Genomic DNA, 20,566 nt, shown 5'->3' on the forward strand with positions numbered 1-20,566 from the left:
GTTTTTAAGTTTTAAAGGTCCCTAAAAAATTAACAATCTAGTTTTTGACTATATCATATTTAAAAATGAAGCATGGTGCAGATGAAATAGCATGAGTTGCTAAATCATTAAACATGATCTAAAATTCAGACTCTGTCACTTACTAGCTGTCTCTCCTGAGTTTTAAAATCTCATTCAGCTTCAGTGTTCACATTATTAAATCTGGGTAATGCCAGCTGCCTCATGTTTTTACTGCCAGGGTTAAAATGTATGAAAATAGCATACATTGAGCTTAATGAGAATATGTATTACATTCTGCAATATGTTATGTTTTCTCAGAACCTTCCATGTAGAATGAGCTAATTTCAAAAAATAAGAGCTAGGAAAGTGGCAATAAGGAAAAAGAATGAAAGGAAACACAGGCTACATAAAAGGCTAGAAAATCCACACAAAAACATATCTCAAAAATCTGAGGCTGAGGATGCTTCATCATTTCTGAAATATCATAAAGCTCTTTCTTTTACTCCTGATATTAAACATGCTCTTTTTAAAAAAGTTTTAAAGTTTCAAGTTCTTGAAAAATATTATGGGTGTAAATAATGAAACTTAATTATAAAAAATCTGTAGTTTCTTACAAGCTTAGTAAATCAATTTCAACAGAAATAGTAGGCAAAGTTTTTTTCTTTTAACTGATCATAGATTCTTCTTTTCATGGCTTTATGATAATTATATATGCTTACATTTAAGCCTAGGTAACAAGTTTTACATACAAACTAGTATAATGTTATTCTAGACTTAAAATTGCCTTCATATTCTGATAAAACTAAATTCTAAGTTTTATGGCAACAGTTATGACTTGGAGAGCCAGTCTGGCAGACTACTTGGATCAGAAGTAAAAGACCTATTTCTAGTTCTGACACATGGTTAGGTGTGTGACTTCTGACAACTCATCACCTTACTGAGCCTTGATATTTTTTTATTGATAAAACAATGATTATATCTATTTTGCGGTGGTAAGGATCCACTGTCATTGTAACAACACAGGAGTCAAATACTAGCTGTCCTTAGCCAGTGGAATTGGGTAGGTTGAGAGAAGGTCTTTCACTGTATTCACTTTAATACCTTAAAAGTTTATACATATGCAAGTATTATTTACCCCCAAAATAAATTAAATAGGCTGGTAAGTTTGACACTTTCAGAGATACAAAAATCTTCAGATTTCTAAACTGTCTTAATATTTTTTTTACTCTGTTCTCAGTTTTGTTATTACTCTCTTCTTCTAACCTTATCTTTCATAAGATTAATAATTTTTATATCTAATACATATTTTATTAAAAAGGAATTTTAAACATTCCTCCCATAAGGCAATATTGATAAGCCTCCTGGATAAACTAAGATTATGTGATATTATTATTTATATAGGTAATACTGCCACAGTAGAATGGTAATATACTCATGTTTTCTTACCCTATTGTCCTTGAGAACAACAATATTTGTGAACCTAAGGGTAGTATCAATGGTCACCACAGAGCAAAGCTAACTAACCTTCACTGCAGCTGAAGCTGCGACCTTGGCATCATTTACAGTGAGTTCATTTAGCTATTCACTCCTATGAGACATGCACTGCTATGATAAATTCATTTGGAAAACTCTGACAGCCACATCAGTGGCAGACAACAGCACTGGTTTCTTTTTTAAAATCTACATTATCTTAAATCACCAGGCAATGTTTACTAAGATTCAAGTTATACACATTTCATCACCACACCATTGTCTTGTATGTATTAGCTGAATGTTTGTTTCCCTCAACAACATCATGAATTAATTGAAGACGTTAAAATTCTTTTTAAAATTTGACTGAAAAATGGAAATGTGAAAACACATTGGCAAAAGCAAGAATACACCTTTTAATGTCCAAAAAAATTTACTGAATAGTGATTCAAACAACTCCATTTTGAATGAACCATTAAATGCCCACCCAAAGTACCCCATTAATAACACAAGACAATTTACTTTTATACATTCATGAGTATCTTCTATCTACTATAACAATTCTATGGAAATAGATGTCATCTTCATTTTAGAGATGAGGAATCTGACGTTCAGAAAAAGTAAAGAAGCATATTCAAGGTCACACAACGAGTAACTGTGAGAGTCAAAATTAAAATCTAGGTTTGTTCAGCTTTAAGGCCCAAGCTTATTCCATACATGTTAAATCTGTAAAAAAACAAAGCAAAACATATACATATACACATTTTTCTTTAACCTATGAATCAAATGGCTTGATTGCTAAGGCAGAGTTAAAGGAGAGAAGCGCGAACACCATTCATAGTTTTAAAGTCACATGGTGTTACAGATTTTATAGTTAGAGCATTTGATACCTACAAAGCTTGTTCCAAATTTGCAGATTCTTCTTATGCTGAGCTCTGAAAAGTACTACACTGAAATATATTATCGGACTTAGTCTCGAACCCCATAGTCAATGCAATGATATTTACTTGGATTAAAAAAAAAAAAAAACACCACAAACTAGAAATCGTTCTATCTAAACAATGAAACATCTCCGGACAAAAATTAAGTCACTCGGAAAGAATCATCTCAGGAATCTTTTGCTCTTGTGTAAAAACAATAGGTTGGTTATTTCCCCACAAATCCCAAGTTCTTTTCAGCCAATCACTCTTCATTTGGAGCCTTAGTACTTAAAGCAACACCTTACACAATGCCAACGCGGTAAGAACAATACCACGGTTTGTCTAAATGTGTTTGCAACTTTCCCCAATGAAACTAGACTGAAAAACAATGGGGAAAACTCTACAAAGGAAAAACGTTTCACTTATGTCATAATCAAAATCCGACTGAGATTAGAAGGTGGGTACCACAAAAAAATATCAGTTGTGAAGGTTTTCATGAGAGATCGGTCTCCCAACATGGAGATCGTGAAGATCCAACCAAAGCATAAATTTAATGGCCAAGACCTTAGCAAAGACTGCAAGGATCCAATGAAGTATTCAACAATACACTTTAGCTCTTCTTTTATAGATATAAAAGAAGATATGCACTTCATTGAACTTTAGGTGGAGTCTGAATAGGGAAACACGAATTACTTCAAGGGACACATGTACAATGTCCTATAGAACGAGCATTAATGTACCAGCCGCACCTCCAGGAATCGTGAACTGAGATTAAGTCTTCTCTCCTTCACCGCTATAGAAATGACAAGATGAAGGCGTCGAGGATGCCAAGATTAAAGGCTTGAAAAGGGTCTCGTCTTCCTTTTCTTTAAAGAACAAGCCCAGACATTTCATTCTCTAGCCCGGTCCCAAGGAGGGGCTGGACCCGTTCAGGGACCCGGATATGGCTGCCAGTGAGGAGCGCCAGCAAAGTAGAAGCAGACCCCGAGAGGGCAAGGCCAAGCAGAAACCACCCTTCCCCCACTCACCTCTCGGAACGCAGTTTAACAGGGGCTATCCTTGTAACTGCCGCCATCACCACCGCCATCACTCTGGGTATTCGCTGAGGTGGAGAAGGGAGGCCCAGCCACTCCGGCACCTCATGTAAGTCCTACGAGGCGATTGTCGGTCTGCAAGCCCCCATCCTGAGGTGCCGGGTTCTCATCGCAGACATCGCACTCACCGCCTCCACCTGCTCCGCCGGCACTGCCACCACTTCCGTGTTCGGCTCCCTCCCTTTCTTCCTCACTCCCCCAGCAACCGGCTTTTTCCCGAGCGGCGTGCGCGCCGCTGACGCCACCGCCCGGCGTCCCGGGTCTGGACCGCGCTGGGAGTGGGCGGGCCAGCGCAGGCGCAGTGTGGGACCACGCCGAGCGCGGGAAGCGCCGGCGCCGGCGCTCGCTCCCCCGTCCCTTTCCTCGGCTGTGGAGGTTCGGTCCTCTAGGTGAGTCTCCCCTCGCTGGCCTCGTCCGTGCGGCCCATCGAAGACAAGCGTGTTCTCTTCCTGCCTATGTCGGACGGACCCTTCGCTATATCCTATTTGCGCCCCTCGGGTGGGGGTAAGGGGCTGCCGAGGGCGTGTCCCGCAGAAGACTGACCTCCCTTCTTTACGATCAGCCCCCGGCTTTCTTGTCCTTTAAAATAATACTAACTTTTATAAAACATTTTCAGATAAGTAAAGGAAAAAATGCCTGCCACACAGAAGCCCATGAGATACGGACACACAGAGGGACACACAGATGTCTGTTTTGATGATTCTGGGAGGTAAGGTACTTTGAGAACCAAAAACGAGGTTTCAGGTGTGAATATTCGTTATTATTCTTTGTCATGTAACTAGTGCTGCGTAAAATGGCTCATCCACATAGAAATAAGGTTGAAATGCAAAATGGCACATGTGTCGTCCATAGATTTACTGTTGTCATTCAGCCCAGCATGGTTTTAGTATATCAAGAAAGCTAAGGAGTGTGAAATCTTACTTCCAGAGGAATTGGAAAGATAAGAGCTTTCCCCCACATTCCCCTTTATGCATCTCACATTATTAGTTATTTTGCCAGAATGCTAGCTGCCTGATTGTCAAATTTAGTGTTTAATTCAAACTTTTTGGAGGGCCTTTTGTGATACTCTTTGCTTTTTAAAACTGTTTGAAACATTTTGATAGGCTTCCCCCGCCCCAACGTATTTCCTCTGCTTGATTCCTAATTTGTGATATTTTGTCAGGATTATTCTAGTCCCTTGGAGGGGTATAATCCTAATTAACAGTCTACACTCGGAATAGGAAAGAGTTTTACTTGAGCCAAACTAAAGACTATAGCCCAGGAGACGCAGATTAAAGAAGCACTTGAATTGTGTTCTGTTGAACTACAAAATGAAGGAGACTTATAACAGCACAAATTGCAAAATTGCATGAGTAGTTTGTCAGAATTATGATTGGTGTGGGCAAGAAGTAAGGGTGCTTGTTAAGTAAGGATTAGTTGGAGTCCAGTATGATTGTATAGTTATAAGGTTGCAGTTGGCAGCTGCTAGCAGATACTGTTTTGAGAACAGCTGGTGATATCCTTGAATCTGATACAGTTCAGAAAATTCAAATTCTCAGCAATTCAGGAATGTATTTGAAACCATATCCACAATGGCCACCCAGCTCTAATTTGAATGCCTGAGTTACAATTAGTCCATTTTAATTTTTCAACATATTCTTTTTTTAATCGGTTAAAGCAGGTGTACAGTGTATATTTGACAGGCCGTAAGGCAGGTTGGCAGTGGCACCCCACTCCAGTACTCTTGCCTGGAAAATCCCGTGGACGGAGGAGCCTGGTAGGCGGCAGTCCATGGGGTCACTAAGAGTCGGACACTGAGCGACTTCACTTTCACTTTTCACTTTCATGCATTGGAGAAGGAAATGGCAACCCACTCCAGTGTTCTTGCCTGGAGAATCCCAGGGACGGGGGAGCCTGGTGGGCTGCCGTCTATGGGGTCACACAGAGTCGGACATGACTGAAGTGACTTAGCAGCAAGGCAGGTTGATATAAGTAGTATGGAGTTTAAGTTAAATCATGTATAAGCCACAGTGTTTTCCCCATATCTCACTGTGTGAATATCTCTCACATCTTCCCTTTTAGCTTTCTGAATTCCTATGCAGCACTGTCCAGTTGTGTGGCTTCTGCTGTCACTCCTGTATTGGTTGATTCACTGAGAAAATATTGCATGTCTACTCCACTGGGTGCTAGAGATAAAATAGTGCAAACAAAGCACAGTCTTTTCCCTCATTGACCTTAAAGTCTTTGTAGATTGACAGAAACAGAATACAAATTAATTGCAAAAAATACATTTAGAATTACAGTTAGAATTATTAAGTGATATGTGCAGTAATAAGCATATAGGAGGGGAAAGTTGGCCTAGTTTCAGAAGGGAGGGATCTCTGAGGAAGTACTTCTTGAGATGAGATCTGAAGACTGAGTAGGCATTAAGAAGGATAAAGAGATGGATGATGGTGGCAGTGGGGTGGTGATATTGGCATTCCAGGGAGAGGGAACACTGAAAAGTTCCAGTGGGGTTAATTCCACAGCGTTTTTGAAAGTCAAAGTGAAAGTTGCTCAGTCGCATCTGACTCTTTGTGACCCCATGGACTATACAGTCCATGGAATTCTCCAGGCCAGAATACTGGAGTGGGTAGCCTTTCCCTTCTCCAGGGCATCTTCCTAACCCAGGGATCGAACCCAGGTCTCCCGCATTGCAGGCAAATTCTTTATCAGCTGAGCCACAAGGGAAGCCCAAGAGTGCTAGAGTGGGTAGCCTTTCCCTTCTCCAGCAGATCTTCCCAACCTAGGAATTGAACCTGGTCTCCTGCATTGCAGGCGGATTCAACTGAGCTATCGGGGAAGCCCACTACGTTTTTCTTAAAGGAGTGAAAGAAAGCTAGCCATGCTAAAGTGTTGCAGAGATTGATGAGAGTTGAATTTGTGAGAGTATTGAGTAGGCATCCGGTTCAAGGCCTTCTGGGCTTTTTATTAAGGAATCTAATTTTTATCCTAAAAGCAGTAGGAAGGTATTAAATATTTGAAGCAAAGAAATGTGATCTGTCTCATTTTTGAAAAGATACATACAGGATGAAATGGAAAAGGAGTAGAAGTGGATACAAAGAGACTGTTAGGAGATATCTGTATTAGTTCCATTGAGTGTGATGGAAGCTTGGACTAGAGTAGACATGGGTATAGAGAAAAGAGAATGCATTCAGGAGATATTTAAAAGGTAAAATCATCAGACTGGATCAAATACTAAGGATGAAGGAGAGGGAAGTGTTTGGGATAAACTGCGTTTCTGGATGTTTGGGGAAGTAATTGGCTATTCAGAAATAACGCAAAACATATTTGAAACGGAGGTTGTGAAGTGGAGAGTGTGAGTTTGCATTTGAACCTAATTAGTGTAAGATTTCTTTGAGAAATCCAGCTGGAGATTTAGTACTTCCCTCAGTTGTGTCCAACTCTTTGCGACCCCATGGACTGTAACCTGCCAGGCTTCTCTATCCTGGAATTTTTCCAGGCAAGAATACTGGAGTGGGTTGCAGTTTCATTTTTCAGGGAATCTTCCCGACCCAGGGATCAAGTCTGTGTCTTCTGCATCTCCTGCATTGACAGGTGGATTCTTAACCCCATTGCCACCTGGCAGTTAGATAAATGGGTCTAAAGCTCTGAGAAGAAACCTGAGGTTGAGATAGAAATCTGCATCTTTAGGTGATAGCTCTTGGAATTCAGAATTGTGGTCCTGACTGGAAATCTCAGTGTGGGGATTGTCAATACGTAAATGATATTTAACGCTATAAACTTGGATGAGATCACCTTGGAAAGGAGTCGGGTTTTTTTTTAATTATGAGACTATGATAATACATTTACAGCAGACTTGGAAAATACAGAACAAAATAACATAGTTCCTCTATGTATTACAGTTATTTTTTTAAGTAGATAAATTAAGATTTTAGTTGGATTTTCAATATCAAACTCTCAAAAAATAATAGGATGAATAGACAGAAAAGTAGAAGTATATAGTAGACCTGAAAAGCACTTTGAACCAATTCAACATAAGTTAAGATTTATACTATTTTCACACAACAGCAGGATACAAATTCTATTCAAATTCACATAGACTGTAAACTGGAGACACAGGAACATATCCAGGGACATAAAACAAGGTACAAAAATTACATGGTCTGAAGTTTTCAAATCGTATAGAGTCTGTTCTCATCACTGTGGGATTATGTTAGAAGTCATATCAAAAGATATTTGAAAATAACCCGCATATTTTCGAGTGCAATGTGGCATTTACCAAGAAAGACCTTTGACTTAAGCCATTGAAAGCCTCAATAAAGTTAAAAGACTGAAAAAAACACAAGAGGGTGATTACAGAGAAGAAAGCATTTAAATGAGAAGTTAATATCAAAAATACTTAAAAAACCCCGTGTATTTGGAAATTGTCCACTTTTAAATGATGGGTGTATCTAAGAGGCCATAATAAGGAAAATTAGAAAATATTTATAAGAGTACAAATGAAAAGAGAATTTATCAGAATTTGTTGCACGTAGCTGAAGCTGTTCAACGCAACTAAATACAATGTAGAATCTTGAATAAGGCATGAAAACAAATAATGGACACTAGCATAAAATTTTGTGAAATTTGAACAAAATTTGTGCTTTATAATACTATGTCACATGTTATTTATTTATTTTTTTTACAACATAGTATGTCTTTATATTCTCAGAATTGGATTAGAAGTTTCAAGCCTCATTCAGAATTTTTTTTTAAATCACTGAGATAATAAGCTTTATAGACTTTTTTCACTAATACTAGATGCTAGAGTAAATGGAACTATATCAAAGTTTTGAGTGAATATAAATTAGAAATCTAGTATTCTATACATACTTAGTCAAACAAGTGGAATCAAAATGTCATAAATTTTTAGACAAAAATTCATAAGTTTTCTAATATATATGTTATACATACTACATATATATATAGGTATACAAATACTACATTTGATAAAGGTTTGAGAAAGAACAACAACCAAAAAAGAGAAATTAGAAATCATAAATGAAATGGGAGTACTGAATATGAATTAGAAAAAGTAAAGGATGGAGGTCCCGGCTGGAAATCTCAATGTGGGAGTTGACAATATGTAAATGATATTTAATGCTGTGAACTTGGATGGAATCATCTAGGGAGGGAGTGAATGTATTTTTTTTTAAGAGATTGTAGGTCTAAGCCCTGGGCACTCCAGAATATTAGGATAGGAAGAAGGAGAAGGAGGTGTAGCCAAAGAGATAAGAAGGGATTGCAAGAAAAGTAGAAAATCAAGAGACAAGAATGGTATCAGTAAGCCAAATAAATATTTTAAGGAGGAGGAAATACACTATGGCAAATTCTGCTGGTGGGTCAAGTTGAGAGTATTTTCATTTGTTTTGTTTTTTAATGGAGTGGTAAGAATAAAAGCTTTGTTACAATGATTTAGGAGAATAGAAAAGGATTGGAGTTTATGAGGATGATACTTAAAGAATAAGAGTAGTGGAATAGGAATGTGAAGTCAGGAAAGGTGATCTTTTAAGGTGAGAAAGATTACAGCATATGTTTCAGTGGAGAGGACCCAAAAGAGGGTTAAGCCAATATTAGAATAAAAAGAAGGAGACTGGCTATGGTCTTTGAGTGGAAGAGAGGCACTATGGTAGAGTAAAAAGCAGTAGGGATTGGCCAGAGATAGGAGCACGGTCAGTTTTATAAATAGAGGAAAGGAGCACCTAGAATGAATGTGGAGAACATGTGGATAATTTCTGTAGACTGTTTCTGTTTTCTGAGTGAAATAGGAAAGTCATTAGTTGAGAATGGATAGGAGGTAGAGGTTTGAAGAAAGAGGAGTAGATATGAGATAGATGGTTAGTAGAGAAGGTAAGTTGAATGAACTAGGGAAATGTAATTGGATTACAGGGCAGCACTAAAGGCCTAATTCAAATTAATAGTTACGAATTTAGACTGGGATGAAATAATCTAGTTCTGTGTTTCCTTCAGTTCTATTTAGTTCTGTAAGTGCAAATTTATTAATAGGCAGTGAGTTGGATGTTTAACCTGGGTTGGGTTTTTTTTTGGGTAGACAAAGTGAAAGCCAAAGGATTTATTTGAGTGTAACACAAAGAATTCATTTTAGTGACAATGTGAATCTGAACTAGATTAGGAGGTATGTGAGAATTTGAAGGAATGAGAAACAGTGGAAAGGTACTTTCATTAGGTTGTAGATAGACTTGTGATAGAATTTAAAAATTGTTGGAGTTAGGATATTAAGGGTATAAGGTGAAACAATAAGTGATTAAGATGCTTGAAACAGATTATGAACCAATTGCAGTGTTGATAAAGACAAAATTTGAGTCTGACATGGGATAGAGGACAAGATCAAGTATCAGGAGGTTTCATCTACATGGATATTGAAAATACAGAATTGCAGTAGGAATAGTGTTAGAGAATAATAAGGAGCCTTCTGCTAAAAATCGTTAGGGAACAAGGGATTTCTCTTGAAGAATTTGTAGCTGGTCTGATGACAGTTTCAGGCTTTTTTTTTTCCCTAAGAGTAGGGTGTGGCGATAGAATGGACGGGGTAATAACGTGGGGTCCCAGAGGGATGGATATAGAAAAGAAGTCAGCCACCACTTAAGAGGGCTGAAGAGGAAGCAGTGTTCTCAGAGGAATGTTCAGAAAAAAGCTGATTTTGCTGGTGCCTGACCATGACTCTCATGAGGCCCACTGGAAGGGTTAGGAAGGGGTGGTTAGATTAGGGAAAGAGCATTGCTGTGGGAGAGAGGATAAAGGTGTGATAGAATTAGTCCTTGGCTTAAAAACTTATTGTGGATTTCTTCATTTATCATCTAACCTAGGACACCTTTGAGAATGGGAAGAAGGGTTTCAAAATAAAGTACAGTTTTTTTTAATTATTTAGTGATTGGCAAATTGTTCTTTTTAATAGATCTGTAACATACTACTATTCAAAAACTTTCAAGACAATTTTTTTGTAAAAAAGTTGGTGACAAAACATTAAAAATTTTTTTATCAGTTAACACCTGTTGTCTTTGAAAAGAGGTGTTATGTTATATCAAGAAAGGGTTGGAGAGGGAGAGATGGATTATCAGTGGTTGTCTTGCAGATTTACCTAAATGTTGAGGTGAGAACTCTGTTCATGGCACTTGTTACACCACAAACAAGATCATGGCAGAAACTGAAAGGGAAAAGACGTCTGTCAAATTCACCAATTTTGATACAACTAGTACTAATGTGTTTTAAAGTGAAAAATTAGGACATATTTTAATGCAACTAATACTAATATATTTTAAAGCAAAAAAATAGGATAAATGCCAAATCAGCTGGGTGCATAAATCAAGAATGTCCAGGACAAACTGGGACTTATAGTCCTCTTATTTATTTCTTATAGAACCAAATCCAAACTCCTTACTCTGGTGTTAAAGTCAATCTGCTTTTTTCCCCCTCAGTTTCCTGGCATGCCTGCTCCATGTAAACTCCCCTGTGCTTTACTAATTTCTTATTTTGATTAATGTAGTATTGTCTGTTTGAAACTGTCCTTTTTACCAATCTCAGCATATCCAGTCCTACCTGTCCTTTTCTTATGAACCCTTCTGACTTTCCAAGTGGAAATTAATTTTTTTCTTCTGAACATCCATAGTTTTGTTTTTATTTTTGGCTGTGCTGGGTCTTCATTGCTGTGTGGGCTTTTCTCCGGTTGTTACAAGTAGGAGCTACTCTAGTTGTGGTGCACAGGCTTCTCATTGTGGAGCCCTCTTGTTGAGGAGCATGGGCTTCAGTATGCTCAGTATGAACTCAGTAGAGTGGCACTCCTGGGCTCTGGAGCACAGGCTCAGTAGTTGTAGTGCATGGGCTTAGTTGCTCTGCTGCATGTGGGTTCCTCCTAGATCAGGGATCAAACCTGTGTCTCCTGCATTGGTAGGTGGCTTCTTTACCACTGAGCCACCAGGGAAGCCTCCATCCATAGTTTTTTATATGACTACTCTTTGCCATTTACCATTTTATTTTTGTATTTTATTTACTGTTGTGTCTAGAGAGGACATAACAAATGAATAACAGCACTCAGAAAATAAGATTTGAGAGATGACAGATAGCCACTTGAATAATCAGCTTTGGATAATTGAGCTTTTGCATTCATCCATTTATTCATTCAACATTTATCAAAGCTTCTGTCATAGACTGCTTTGTGCTGTAGGCACAATGGTAAGCAAAGTAGACCTGGTCCCTGTCCCTGTTGTTACAGAGATTACATGTTTCACTTTTCTTACATTATTGCAGATATCTAAATAATTTTATGCCAAGGAGAAACTGTAGAGAACATAAACTTACATTTATTTTATAGAATGAGAAGTTAACAGTCCTTGTTATTGAGGTTAATGTATATAAAATAAGGAAACATTGGCTGTTACCTTGATTTAATTAAAAAAGAGATAAAGTAGCATTCCAAAAAAATTAATAAACCTAAAACTGGGTGACTTTTTAATGAGTGTGTTTCCTTCACAGCTGTATTGTAACTTGTGGAAGTGATGGTGATGTGAGGATTTGGGAAGATTTGGATGATGATGACCCTAAGTCCATTAATGTTGGAGAAAAAGCATATTCATGTGCTTTAAAGGTATTAAAAACAATTACAGCAATTGATATGAAATGACACTGCCATGTGATGTTTGGATGAAAAATATTTTTATAGAAGTTCTGAATGCAGATACATTTTTTATTTCTCTTATGAAATAATATTTTAAAATGTGTAATAATGCCATAATTTGCCTAACATTTTTACAGGTAAAATCTGAGTGGTTTATAAAAGGTGATTAATGGATAGTGACAGTGAGCCAGTTAAAATATAAGCAAGAAATTATACCTTATCTTTAGAGTTTTAAATGTTCCTGTTTTCCTTTGAAAATTAACAATATATTTTCAAAATTTTAGCTCACTAACTTGAGAAATTGTACTGGAAAAAAGGACTGTTTCATTAACTTCAAGATACAGACTTATTTCGTATTTCTAATGTTTTATTTAAAGTAAATATGGGAATGAGATATAGGTTCCTTGGAGAATGGAGCTATGTTTTCAGAAGGACTTTGCAAACTAAGTATCTGAGTTTTTATTTTTAATGAATTTTGAGTTAAGTGTATTGTATTTGGATAGAAAAAAGAATCTTTCTATAGAATTCATATATTTTTCAAACCTAGACTCATTAAGGTAGATGAGATGGTCTTATTTACATATTCTTTTTTAAGTAGTCATATAGGATAGAAAATATCTTCCCAGGAGAAAAATATAAATGACTGTTGTACATTAAATATGAGCTAAATCATAGCAAGGTTATGCCCAAAATCCTTCAAGCTAGGCTTTGACAGTATATGAACCGAGAACTTCCAGATGTGTATAAACTGGGTTTTGAAGAGGCAGAGGAGCCAGAGATCAAATTGCCAACACTTGTTGGATCATGGAGAAAACAAGGGAGTTCAGAAAGGCATCTACTTCTGCTTCATTGACTACACTAATGACTTTGACTGTGTGGATAACAGCAATCTGGAAAATTCCTAAAGAGTTGGGAATACCAGACCACCTTACCTGTCTACTCAGAAACTTGTATGCAAGTCAAGAAGCAACAGTTAGAGCCAGACATGGAACAACTGGTTCGAAATTAGGAAAGGAGTACAAGGCTATATATTGTCACCCTGCTTAAACTTCCATGAAGAGTATATCATGCGAAATGCTGGGTTGGATGAATCCCAAGCTGGAATCAAGATTGCCGGAAGAAATATCAACAGCCTCAGATAAGCAGGATGCAGATCATACAACTTTAATGGCAGAAAGTGAAAAGAAACTAAAGAGCTCTTGATGAGTGTGATAGAGGAGATTGAAAAAACTGGCTTGAAACTCAACACTAAAGAAACTTAAGATCGTGGCATCTGGTCCCATCACTTCATGACAAATGGAAGTGGAAAAAGTGGAAGCAGTGACAAATTTTCTTTTCTTGGGCTCCAAAATCACTGCAATGGTGACTGCAGCCATGAAATTAAAAGATGCTTTTGCTTGTGGAAGGAAAACTATGATAAACCTAAAGAGCATATTCAAAAACAGGCATATAATCAAAGGTCCATAGAGTCAAAGCTATGATTTTTCCAATAGCCATGTACTAATGTGAGAGTTGGACCATAAAGAAGACTGAACACTGAAGAACTGATGCTTTAAAATTATGATCTGCAGAAGACTTGAGGGTCCCTTGGACTATAAAGAGATCAAATCAGTCAATCCTAAAGGAAATCAATCCTGAATAGTCAATGGAAGAACTGATGCTGAAGCTAAAACTCCTATACTTTGGCCACCTGATGCAAAGAGTGGACTCATTGGAAAAGACCCTGATGCTGGGCAAGATTGACAGCAAAAGGAGAGGGGGATGGCAGAGGATGAGATGGTTAGATAGCCTCACGAAGTTGGTGGACATGAATTTGAGCAGTGCAAACTCTGGGAGATAGTGGAGGACAGAGAAGCCTGGTGTGCTGCAATCCATGGGGTCGCAAAGAGTCAGACAGAGCTTAGGGACTGAGCATCAACATCATTCGGCCCACTAGACGTCCCATGTTAAGTGCTAAAATGTTTGGCTTTAGGAATGGAATTTATAGTATAGGGTTGGCCGTGTAGGGTTGGCCTCAGAGTTCATTCTGGTTTTCCATAATGAGACAAAATCAGTCCTGATGTGGTGAAGCCACAGAGTGCAGGCCATGTTCTACCTAGCTCATGGCTCTTGTGGGGAGAGGAATTCCTCATGGAAATAACAGAAATCACTCAAGGCTTGTGGCAAAGAGAGTTTATTGAAAAGGAGCAGAGAGAGTTTCTGACGTAGACATCAGAAGGAGGTAGAGAAAATACCCTTGTCATCAGTTTGAGCAGAGCGTTACATACTTTTAATTAGTCACCAAGAATAAATCAAAAAACTTTTTCAAGGTTGTAAAAGCTCTATTGGACCTTTTTCCCCCCATAACATACTCTTGAGATAACACCAGCACAGGATTAGCTAGGGGGGATGTATTCCTACAACATGTCCTTGGGCTAGATATATTTTCACTGTGTAAGTCTTGAGGGAAAAACAGGTTCTCAGACAAGATATGTGGTTACCATTATAATCATTAACATGGAGTTAAAAAAAGAAGAAAAAAACATACACATGAGCAAGATGTATTGTTTGTGGAGTCTATGTGACTAGATGCTTTAAGGCAAAAGAATGTATAGAATGTTGGTCTTCTCCTCCTCCTTGAGGGTCCTTGGACTCCCTATAAACCCGCCTAAGCTTTAGCTGTCTCAAGTAAATAAAAGCCTGAATGAACTTTTTGGTAACCCAATACTTCAATGAAAAGATGTTTCCAAATAGCCATGCAAAGTTGACAGTTTTGCAATGTATTTCATTTAAAGCATAATTGGTTATAAGGAAAATATAATTAGGTGCTTTAATTGAGAACAAAGCAGAAAAAGAGTACCACCCTCAAAATAGTAAAAGTGGGATATATCAATGTATCTGTGAGTAGTTAACTATTGTTAGTAATTGCTTAGTATTTTTTTTACAGTGTCTTTTTTACATTTTACAGTGTCCTTTTTTTCTCTGGGAAAATCAAAGCTCAGAGGAAGGTCAGATGGCTAGTAAGGAACACAATAGGCCCAAGTCATCCTTTACTGGGGTTCCTTCCTTCCTATGTACCAAGAAAAAGAATAGTCTTGACCTGATCCAGAACACAGCTCTGATCCTTTGAATGGTTTCTTTTTTTTCTTTCATTTTTACTAGTTGACATTATATACTGGTAGTGAGTTGATTTCCTAATAGATTTGTTTGAAAATGACTTCAGAGCAAGGCCTTTATTCCGGCCTTGCAAGGGAGTTAGTGTAGTTATGTATTTTAACATTTTCACATGAATAGAGGGCTAGTTAAAGTTGTGTTAAAGAACTACCAAGATTCTTTACTGGAGATAACTGAGGATGCTTAGTATTCTACAAAGAAATCTGTCTGCAAAGTAAAGAATAGGCAGGTTGCAGAATTTCTGCCCATGCACATAAATAAATAGTTGGTGTTTTAACAGTTTGGCCAAAGAACACTTTGCACCATCAGTGTTGTGTTGAGTTGGTTATAGTTTTTTGTTAATTCTCTTCTTGTTTTCACATTTAAATTATTGTTAGCTTATCTTCAACATTATCAATTTAGTTTATTGTGGGTTTTTAATTATATACAGTAGTTGCAAACAGGCATAAACAGTATTTTTCACCAGTGTTCCAGTAATTGAACTCAGAGGTGTTTATCACAGTTCAAATTTGAATTGGCTGTACCGTTGTTTGAACAGATGGATACATCTCCCCAAATACTGCTGTATGGTAACTTGCCATTGTATTACCAGGTTCTTTTCCCATTAGAATGGGAGCAGAGGCTGCAGATAAGCTGAGAGGTCCTAAGTATGCAAATATGGCTAAGACCTATTGCTGTAGGATAAAGTAAGTTCATTAACAAACTTGAGTCTTTTGGCAGTTATTATTTAATATAAATTAAAAAATTGACCATATGATATTTTAAATTGTGTGTGGGGTTGGTAGACTATGAGTCACCCATCAGGACTTAATTCTTCCTGGATAAGTAATAAAAATTAAGGTGGTAGGGCAGATCCTTAACCTTTTATGATTCTTAGCTAAAAGCTCTGCAGAGCAACAGTGTCTGCTGATCATATTCAGATCCTAAAATTTTCTATGTATACAGGTGTTTTTATAATACTAAATAAACACTACACTTCCATTACAGGGGACCTGGGTTCAATGCCTAGTTAGGGAACTAAGATCCTGCCTGCTACGTGGCGTGCTTAAAAAAAAGGGAGCAGTGAATTCTGCATTTAGACTTCACCCTATTCCAAAAAGACATCTGATGTTTGTTTTCCGGAAGCAGGGCAGCACTGATAGTGTGTCCATTGTGCTGTTCCCTCATTGAGACTGGCTATGTTTTCTTTCAGAGTCTCTTTTTTTGTGACATTTGGGAATCCATGAAACACTATTTAATTATTTTTCTTGGCAGAAGTACAAGAAAAATCAGAGGCTAAAAGTTGGGCTGATGAAGGGGGAATTAAATTTTCTAAAGACAGCAGATAAGTTTTTCTCACCAATAGCTATTTCAGAAAAGTTGTACATTGTGTGACTATTTTTCTCTTAACATGGATTACATTTGTAAATTTTTTGTTGTTGTTGTTGTTTTTTACAGGATATTTAACTACCGAGGGACTCCCAATTAATTCATTTTTACCAGTGTTTCTTTTATTTTTCTTTTAGAGTGGAAAATTGGTCACTGCAGTATCTAACAATACTATTCAAGTGCACACATTTCCTGAAGGAGTTCCGGATGGAATATTGACTCGCTTCACCACAAATGCAAACCATGTGGTCTTTAATGGGGATGGTACAAAAATTGCTGCTGGATCTAGGTAAGGCTCTTTGGTATCAGAAAATGAAATAATACTAGAACAAAATGGCCTCATTCATTGGACTCAGGGTAACATTTTCAGGACTCTGGTCCTTCTTTGTTGTTGTTACTTAATTATTATATTTTAGTCTTTTTTTCTGGTAAAGGTTTTTGATAAACTTGTGCTTCTTTGTGAATTGAGGTATATTGCTTTGTTGACAGCCTACTAAGTAAATATTGGAAAAGACTGAGGAAAGATGATAGTTGGATACAAAATTTAAAAAATTATTTTAGGTAGAACCTACACTGTACAGTTAGGATTTTTGTTTCTCTTGATGCTTATTTGTCATAGGAAGAAAGTGTAATTGGTGAATTGCTGAGTTGGAGTAAAAGGCCTAGTGCCTTTTTTTTTTTTTAAAGATTTACTTAATTTTTTGGCTATCGTGGGTCTTTGTGGCAGAACATCGGCTTTCTCTGGTTGTGGCAAGCAGGGGCGGCTGTTTGTTGGGATGTGTGTACTTCTCATCGTGGCGGCTTCTTTTGTTGCAGAGCGTGGGCTCTAGGGCGAGTGGGCTTTAGTAGTTCGGTGTGGGTAGTTGTGGCTCGAGGGCTTAATTGCTGCACAGCATTTGAGATCTTTCCAGACCAGGGGTCAGACCAGTGTCCTTTGCATTGCAAGGCAGATTCTTAACCACTGGACCACGAGAGCAGTGCTGGCATAGTGCCTTTAAAAGTGATTATTACCGTAATTAGATTAGCAAATAATAGAAGCTTAAGATTTAACTAAGGAAGCCACTTCCTAAAAGTATTTGTATTTAACATATAGGAAACCTTGAGTTATGTTTTATAGCATCTTTATAGAGCAGAAGGAGAAGGCAGTGGCAACCCACTCCAGTACTCTTGCCTGGAAAATCCCGTGGACGGAGGAGCCTGATAGGCTGCAGTCCATGGGGTCGCGAAGAGTCGGACACGACTGAGTGACTTCACTTTCATGCACTGGAGAAGGAAATGGCAACCCACTCCAGTGTTCTTGCCTGGAGAATTCCAGGGACGGGAGAGCCTGATGGGCTGCCTGCCGTCTATGGGGTCGCACAGAGTCGGACACGACTGAAGCAACTTAGCAGCAGCAGCATAGAGCAAAACTAAAAGATAAGTTATTAGATATGCATGCCAGATTTCACATGTTGCTACAAAGAAATGATGGCATTTACTCTTGTGTTTTTTGAAATATTTGGGTCATAGCTTTTGAGAGCCTTTTGCATTGATATTTATTGATATACATTACTCTTTTTGTTCTTAGTGACTTTCTAGTCAAAATTGTGGATGTGATGGATTGCAGCCAACAGAAAACATTTCGAGGACATGATGCCCCTGTTTTAAGTCTTTCCTTTGACCCTAAGGACATCTTTCTGGTAATCATTTTTTCTCCTCTTTTTGCATTTTTTGGTGAATATGTTTAAAGCTGTAAGAAAATTAGCATAAAATTTCATGCAATTGATATAAGCCTGTTTGAACCAGTTTCCATATAGTATTATGGCTCTAACTATAGAGAAATCTATTGTTTTATTCCTGCAGGCATCATCTAGTTGTGATGGATCTGTCAAAGTGTGGCAAATTTCAGATCAGGTAAACTCATCAATTTGAATTTAAAACTGTTTGCCTATTTGTTCATATATTGGGTGTTACATAATGTATTATTGGGCCAAATTAGTAATTCTTTTCCTTCATAGTTCATTTCTCTTCAGTAGCATAAAATACTGGTTTTGTGATTGAATTCCACAGTAATCTATTCAAAAATAAATATGTTGAAGACTAATTGATTTTGTACCCAATCACAAAGGAAATTATAGATTTATATTTCATTTTTAGGTTTGGTAAGTCAGTAAGGGAAATTTGATCATTATATATTTACAAACTAATTACCATATTTTGGTCCCTAGATGTTGGGGATTCAAAAATAAGACATGGGCCACACTTGATTTGGAGAGTCACACAATTTATTCTAACCCAGCCTGATAGTAGTTTTAAAAGAGGTATGAAGAAAGTGCTTTCTGGATCGGCAGAAGGAACAATTAATTCTTCCTGAGGCAATCAGAGAAGGCTTGGCATTTGTGGGGATGATGTGGCTGATGAGAAAAACATCCCCTACAGATACATTTCAGCTCATAGCCACAGTCCCTTCCCTCATGTTTGAACTATTTAAAAGAATTGATTTTGACAGCTTGACATTTTACAGTAGATCTCTCAAGTTTCTTTTCATAATTACTTTAAGATTTTAATGTACTGGGGGTTTTTGTGTTTATTCAGTGAGTATATTGTTTGCTTCTTCTACATAGGAAATACTCTTATTGAGTTAATTATTTAAGACTCGTGCGCTTTGTAATTCTGAAAAACTTAAAGGAACTTAGGTAAATCGAATACTGTATTATAATTAGGTTAAAGTGAATTAAGTTGCTTTTTTCTGAGTGATATATCAGTTTGAAGAAACCACTTATTAAATGTATTTGGTGCTGCTTATCTTTTGGGGAGAGTTTTCATAAAGGGAAACAAATTTTTATTTTGCATTTTATTTTGCATTTTTATTTATTTAAAATGATTATTTTTCAGTCAGAAGACTTAGATTTTCCTGTTTTTTTTTTTTTAATCAGACATGTCCTATTAGTTGGCCATTGCTACAAAAATGCAATGATGTGGTAAATGCAAAATCAATCTGCAGACTTGCTTGGCAGCCAAAAAGTGGGAAGGTGAGTGACTCTTATTTTTCAACCTTTGTTTTATTTATATGTTTTGGTCCTTGTTGTCTTTGAGTGTAAGAATAGTTTTTTTAATTGTAACTATTTCATTTATTCTATAAATTTTAGAGCTAAAAGCCAATTAATCATTATTAAAAAGTTTTAAGAAACATTTCAACTTTTGTCTTTTTTTCTATTTTTTTCCCTTTATTTTTCTAAATGAAACTATGGAAACAGTCTTGTTATGTCAACTTTTACTACTAGTGTTTAACATTTTGGGGATACTTGCTGATACAGTTAGACAATGGAAGGATATGAGACATTTGAAAGAAGAGAAGGAGAATGTATACAAGAAAATGCTTGTATCTCAAGAAAATCAACTGAGGGAAAAATATTACAGATATGAAAATTCAGTCAGGTAGTTGGAAGCAAAATTATGAAACCAGTAACAGTCCTGTATACAAACAGCAGCCATTTAGAAAATATGGTGGGAAAAGATAAAATAACTTGGAGTAAACTCCAAAAAATGTGTAAAAGCCAAATAAAGAGAAACATGCTACCCAGAAGAGTAAAAGAAAACTTTAGAAAAAAATTTATCCCATTCTTTTTTCTAAGTTACTTATTTATTGAGGAATGGTGATTTACAATGTTATGTTAGTATCAGATGTACAATAGTGATTCAGAATTTTTGTAGATTGTATTCCATTTAAAGTTACATAAAATATTGGCCGCATCCCCTGTGCAATATATCCTTTTAGCTTATTTATTTTATACAGTATAGTTTGTACTTCTCAATCTCTAACCCCTCTTTTGCACTTCGCCTCTCTTCTCAGTGGTAACCACTAATTTGTTCTATTTATCTGTGAGTCTGTTTCTGTTTTATTTATTCATTTTATTTACTTATTTTAT

At 37.0% G+C, this 20,566-nt stretch overlaps 2 protein-coding genes across 4 annotated transcripts in view; one reads left to right on the top strand and one right to left on the bottom strand.

Moving 5' to 3' along the window:
- SOCS4 (suppressor of cytokine signaling 4) overlaps window positions 1–3,746 on the bottom strand; it is a 15,817-nt gene extending 12,071 nt beyond the window's left edge. The window contains exon 1 of the mRNA XM_010847717.1: window positions 3,419–3,746. The gene's annotated coding sequence lies outside the window, so the exon portion shown is untranslated. The remainder of the gene's footprint in view (window positions 1–3,418) is intronic.
- A 43-nt stretch (window positions 3,747–3,789) lies between these two features.
- WDHD1 (WD repeat and HMG-box DNA binding protein 1) overlaps window positions 3,790–20,566 on the top strand; it is a 53,658-nt gene continuing 36,881 nt past the window's right edge. For all 3 annotated transcript variants that reach the window (XM_010847718.1, XM_010847719.1, XM_010847720.1), the window contains exons 1-7: window positions 3,790–3,873; window positions 4,101–4,193; window positions 11,996–12,107; window positions 16,796–16,947; window positions 18,226–18,337; window positions 18,501–18,551; window positions 19,574–19,669. In XM_010847718.1, the coding sequence (XP_010846020.1) occupies window positions 4,117–4,193; window positions 11,996–12,107; window positions 16,796–16,947; window positions 18,226–18,337; window positions 18,501–18,551; window positions 19,574–19,669 (600 nt within the window). In that variant the 5' untranslated portion in view covers window positions 3,790–3,873; window positions 4,101–4,116. The remainder of the gene's footprint in view (window positions 3,874–4,100; window positions 4,194–11,995; window positions 12,108–16,795; window positions 16,948–18,225; window positions 18,338–18,500; window positions 18,552–19,573; window positions 19,670–20,566) is intronic.

The sequence above is a fragment of the Bison bison genome, unplaced genomic scaffold (assembly GCF_000754665.1).
Source record: "Bison bison bison isolate TAMUID 2011002044 unplaced genomic scaffold, Bison_UMD1.0 scf7180017864254, whole genome shotgun sequence".
Classification (NCBI taxonomy): Eukaryota; Metazoa; Chordata; class Mammalia; order Artiodactyla; family Bovidae; genus Bison; species Bison bison.